The 5,318-nt window shown below is 47.5% G+C and overlaps 1 protein-coding gene across 1 annotated transcript; it reads right to left on the bottom strand.

Moving 5' to 3' along the window:
- Window positions 1-1,902: 1,902 nt before the first annotated feature.
- On the bottom strand, window positions 1,903-2,999 carry LOC100383083 (Vacuolar iron transporter homolog 1). The gene has a single exon (NM_001175754.1). The coding sequence runs from the start codon at window positions 2,900-2,902 to the stop codon at window positions 2,165-2,167; it is 738 nt and encodes a 245-aa protein (NP_001169225.1). The 5' UTR covers window positions 2,903-2,999; the 3' UTR covers window positions 1,903-2,164.
- Between the last annotated feature and the right edge of the window lie 2,319 nt (window positions 3,000-5,318).

Below are 5,318 nucleotides of genomic sequence, written 5' to 3'. Positions count from 1 at the left end.
TCGTAACTTGTGCTAAATAGGATGAGTATCATTTTTGAATGCACAGTTTTCCAAGTTTCGAGTGACTTGCAGTTCAAATCTGAATTTTCCGAAGAAATTCAAATAAACGAACTAAATCTACTAGCTATTGAAAACACTGTTATAATTGTCCCAAAATAGTACATGTAGGTCTACATAGTGTCGGAACATACCACAAAAAAGTTTGGTTGCCAAAATTTTAAAAAATAAAAATATACTTTGCCGAGTGCCCAAAAAAGGCACTCGGTAAAGAGGTCTTTGCCGAGTGCCAACTACCGGCCCTCGGCAAAGGTTAACGGCCGTCAGCTTTAGACGGCCGCTGACGGCTCTTTGCCGAGCGCCGCCTTTGCCGAGGGTTCGGCACTCGGCAAAGACGTCTTTGCCGAGTGTATTTCTGTACCGAGTGTCCTGCACTCGGTAAACGACCTCGTTACCGAGTGTAGGACTTTGCCGAGTGTGGCTCTCGGCAAAGAAGTCGTTGTCGAGTACCCGACAAAAAGCACTCGGCAAAGCTCCTGTCACTCGGCAAAGGCCTGGATTCCCGTAGTGAGTTATGAAAAAATGACCTAGACTTCAGAGCAAAGATGATCCACCATGTTTTGGAGCAAAGTTGCTCTAGCTAGATGAAGCAAAGTCATACCAAGATCCAACTAAATCAAAAGGTGTTGCGATAATTCCAGTGTTTTAAGAGGATTAACACATAAATTGTTTGTCGCACATTTTTATATGACTTTCTAATGAGAAAAATTAAAACACTCAACTTTTGTTTCCATCAGGTAGATGGGAAAGAAGAAAAAATCACGGGTAGACAGAAGATTAAAGGCTTGTCCGAATCTATTTGTGTTGATATTTATCAGCTAAAATTAGCATGTAGAGATTCAAACAGACATGCTAACAATAATGTTAGCAAGTGGAGGTGCTAACAAGTACTCATTAGCTGATGGAGAGGTGATAACAGTTTATATATATACACCTCTAACCAAATATTAGCAGGTGAATTCAAACAATCTCTAATAATTAGCTAGCTACTAATACTCAGTAGTAGGTATTAGCTACTCCCGCCAGCAGGAGTAGCTATTTAATAGCACTAGTGAATTTATACAGGACCTAAGAAAAAACCTAGACGTCAAATAACCAAAAAAAAAGGCTAATTCCTTTTGGCATTTTTAGCAAACATTCATTATCTTGGATAAACCAAGTGCTAAAAAGGCAATGATAATAAGCACTTCAAGTAAAGCTTTATGCGGGTACTGAAAGGTCCAACTTTACCCGGTTTGTCCACTACAAGTTCATCATTCTGGCACAGAAATGTTTCTTACTACTGCATTCTTTGTCTGTTTTATTATCCCAGACCGGCCTACTTATTGCTCAGCATCCAACCGTCGTCTTCAGGATATATGGGTGCTCAGGCATGATAACTGAGAGGTGCATGCCAACTCATACTGATCCATCTTTAGCCAGGATATTGGAGGAAATATCATTCATCACTTCCAAAAGTGAATTACTTGTATGATTGTCTTTTGGCTATCTAAAGCAGTAGCAGCTAAAAGTCTTTGCTGCTCAACCGGAAGAAAAAAAAACAGAAGTTTCAGATTCTGCTGTAAATAAGCTGAAATGAAATAGCCCCTGCTGTAGCATATCGATTTTTATTTTATTTGACCAAATAAAAATATATATTTGTTGTTGTTGTTTTGGCTGTTTGTGACATTCAGTTCATGGGTATGTTGAAAAGATTAATTCGTTTTGTAAAGTGCATATCAAACCGAAAGCGTACATAGTTTGACTTTCACAAGCCGCGGCATTGCACATATGTACCATGTGAGCCTTCGAGATCACGAGGAATTGACACGGACAACAGGCAAGCGAGTAGACGAGCAGCGGTATAATACAATTATACAATCTGTGTTCGATTTTCTCGTCAGCAGATACCAGTAGCACAAGATAACATTACAATAAAGCAGTACATCCACTGCCACACGGACACACCCACACCCATGCCTCTATTTCGCTATCCAGGCGACCGCTAGTTTTTTACTCAAGACATGCAGGTTTTAATTTCACATTCCGATGTCAAGAGCTATAGCTAGGCCCCTGGGCCCTGGATCGTTATTTCATTTGCCACCATAGCCCGAGACTCCGAGAGCTATCACGCCGACGAGACTTGTATGTGGAAGACCGTCCCGAACAGCCGGAGCACACCGAACGTGACGAGCATGGCGAACCAGCCGCCCAGGAGCACCCTCAGGCCGGACCTCAGCATGTTGGCGCCGCCCAGGTACGCGCCCGCCACGCCGAACCCGGCCAGGCCGACGCTGGTCGCGGCGCACACCGCGGCCACCCTGGCGGCCCACGACGGTACGAACACCCCCGCCAGCAGCGGCAGGAGGGCGCCAAACGCGAACGCCAGCGCCGACGCGATCGCGGCCTGCGTCGGGCTCGGCAGGCTGTCCCTGGCGGCTTCCTCGCCGTCGCGCTTGATCTGCGAGACCTCGATGTCGTACTGCGCGTACACGGAGACGAACTCGCCGATGGCCATGCTGCAGGCGCCGGCCACGAGCCCCGCCATGCCGGAGACCAGCATGGCCTTGCGCGTCGCGTTCACGGCGCCGATGCCGATCATGAGGGAGGCCACGGAGACGAGGCCGTCGTTCGCGCCGAGGACGGCCGCGCGGAGCCACTGCGCGCGGGCCATGTAGTCGAAGCCGGCGTCCCCGTCGTCGCCGTCGCGCGGATCGGCCCCGGCCGCGTTCGTCGGCGCACCCGCCTCGACGTCGAGGGTCACGACCCCTGGAGGCAGCACGTCACTCTCCAACTTCTTACCATCGGGGAAAGCCGAGGCCGCCGCAGCTGCCGCGTGAACGTGGGAGCTGAGGTGAGGGTCCATGGAAATGGATCTCCAAGCTAAGGAAGTAAACAAGCCGATCGATCGAGGACAGAGGACTGGAGAAGGCCAAGGGAGTGAGTGAGCAGGAGAGAACTGTCGATGGATGAGGATGGGAGCGTGGCTGCCACACGCCCACGGGCGGGATACTTATAGCGGAATCCGCTAGGGTTCTCAGGAACGGACGGCTGCGATCGCGTCGCCTGTGGCGAACACGCGCTCCACGGCTACATGCTGAGCTTTAGCGTGTACGCGAGGCGCATCGCGGATTCCACGCACGCCTCAAAACTGATTTCTGTTGCTGCCTTGCATATCTCACAGACTCACACTAAAAGTAGCTACAACGTGGCATGCAACCCACAACCTCGTTATATGCCTTTATCAGGAAGCACTTAACTAGGTGATCACTGGCCAGAGGTGTGAATAAAAGCCAATTAAAGTTTCTTCTAAACTAGCCATGCATTCTCTCAAAAATAACCCTACAAAACACCAACGAGATTACGAGAGTAATTAACCAGTGGCTCGAAATTCTTGGTGATAACCAGATAACATAGTGGAACACTCACTAGCGAAGAACCAAACAAAACACCAAAACTCACCGAAAAGTGAAAGTGGAGCTTTCAACATCAATCTCAATAAAGCAAAAGTTTAAACCAAAATCTACGAAGCCATATAATGTCTTGAAAACTTATAAAATTACCTAGATATCTTAGAAAACTCAAAGGTGTAATGAGTCAAAAATTGGACACATGGAGCACCAAAAAGATGGGCATGCCTATAGGACCAGCCCGATAGTGGACTTAGGTGCCTCTGCAGCGTCCAAGGAAGGCCATAACATCGATTGTGGATAAGATGCATTCAAGGATCCCAATATAAGATGTTATTGCAAGGCCCATCTATTGGGGCCACCGCTCCTAAGGCCCCATAGCCTAAGGACCTCATCTAGGCATGGGCTTGACATCAATTAACTTTATAAGGGACCTAGGGTGCACCAAGCTTTGAGCACTCCAAGGCTTAGGACCCTTAATGCCCTAGGACATCTATGGCTAGAATAGTCTAAGTCCACGAGGCCCATTAGGCCCTAGGAGACTAATGAACAATCTAAGTCCCTGAGTTCCCTTGTGCCTCGGGTCGCTTATGAGTTTAAGTCCCCTAGGCCTCTCGTGCTCGAGGCATCCATGGAAGATTCAAGTGCTTGGGGTAGTCTGTACCTCGGAGCATTTAACAACACTTAGACACTCGATGTTGTAAGTGCAATCAACCCTAATTGAGGGTTTTGGTGACTAATGACAAAACAAACTAAGATTCTAACATGTTTGCTCCTAGTATGTACACAGTATTTCTACAGACAGGAGAAGCACAGATCTTACGAGCATAAAAGTATAAAGCACAGCGGATTTAAAATTCCACATCAAATGGCGTGCTCCAAGTGCTAAGAAATAACGGCGGTGCTAAATTTATCATTCTTGAGTCATAGGAATCGCCGTACAATTAAGAGGGATCCGCGACGGTTAAGTAAGTTGTGAAACGAGCCAAGTTCAAAATCTTTTGAAAACTCCTTGGAGATCATTTTCCCAGATCATGAATGCCCTTGAGAAAAACAAATTTTACTTCTCACAAAGACTCCCCTTTTGTTCCCTTCAAAATTCTCAAAATTTGGTTTCAGCCCCCAAAACCGGTTCAATCGATTTCGGTACTGTTCACCTACCACCTCTGCTCTGACCTGTCTGACAGTCAGAGCTGTCAGAAAAGTCGCAGCAGATATTTTTCAGAAACCGGTTGAGCCGAATTTTTTCCCTACTCGGCCGGTTTTGAAACCGGTCGAGTCTCCGGCTGAGTAGCTCAGTGGACCGGGATCCCCCTGGTAGAAACCGGTTCAACCGGTCTGAAAACCGGTTCAATCGGTTTTTGCTCCTTTTCTCCCAACGGCTGCCAGCTTTTGGGGGATCCTTTATATACCCCCTCACACTCTCTCTCTCATTTACTCCTGTCTCTCCCACGAATTCTTGGCTGACCAACCTTCAAACAAGCGCATTCATTTCACCTTTCACACCCGCAATCGCATCTCCTTCAATCATTTGAAGGACCCTTGGTGTGAGGTGAACTCGATCGAACTCGCTGTCAATTTCATCTCGATTCTCCCATTCTCTTGTTCTTGAGCTCGTTGCAAACTTAACCGTGTGCGGATTTGTTACTCTTGGAACCTCGTGTTCCTTGACGGTTAGAGGTTACTTGGGAGTCTCCAAATTTGTGGACGACCCCAAGAAGTTTGTATCACCCGCTCCTTGAGCTGATTTGATAAGAGATTGCCTTGACCTTTGTGGTCGGCTTGTGGAGGATTAGGGTTGGAAAAGACCCGGCCCTTTGTGGGTTCCTCAACAAGGAGTAGGACACCTTTGTGGTGGTTGCCGAACCTCGG

This window comes from Zea mays, chromosome 2, assembly GCF_902167145.1.
Source record: "Zea mays cultivar B73 chromosome 2, Zm-B73-REFERENCE-NAM-5.0, whole genome shotgun sequence".
Classification (NCBI taxonomy): Eukaryota; Viridiplantae; Streptophyta; class Magnoliopsida; order Poales; family Poaceae; genus Zea; species Zea mays.
Note: the sequence above shows the minus strand (reverse complement) of the source record. Positions and strands in the feature narration are given on the sequence as shown.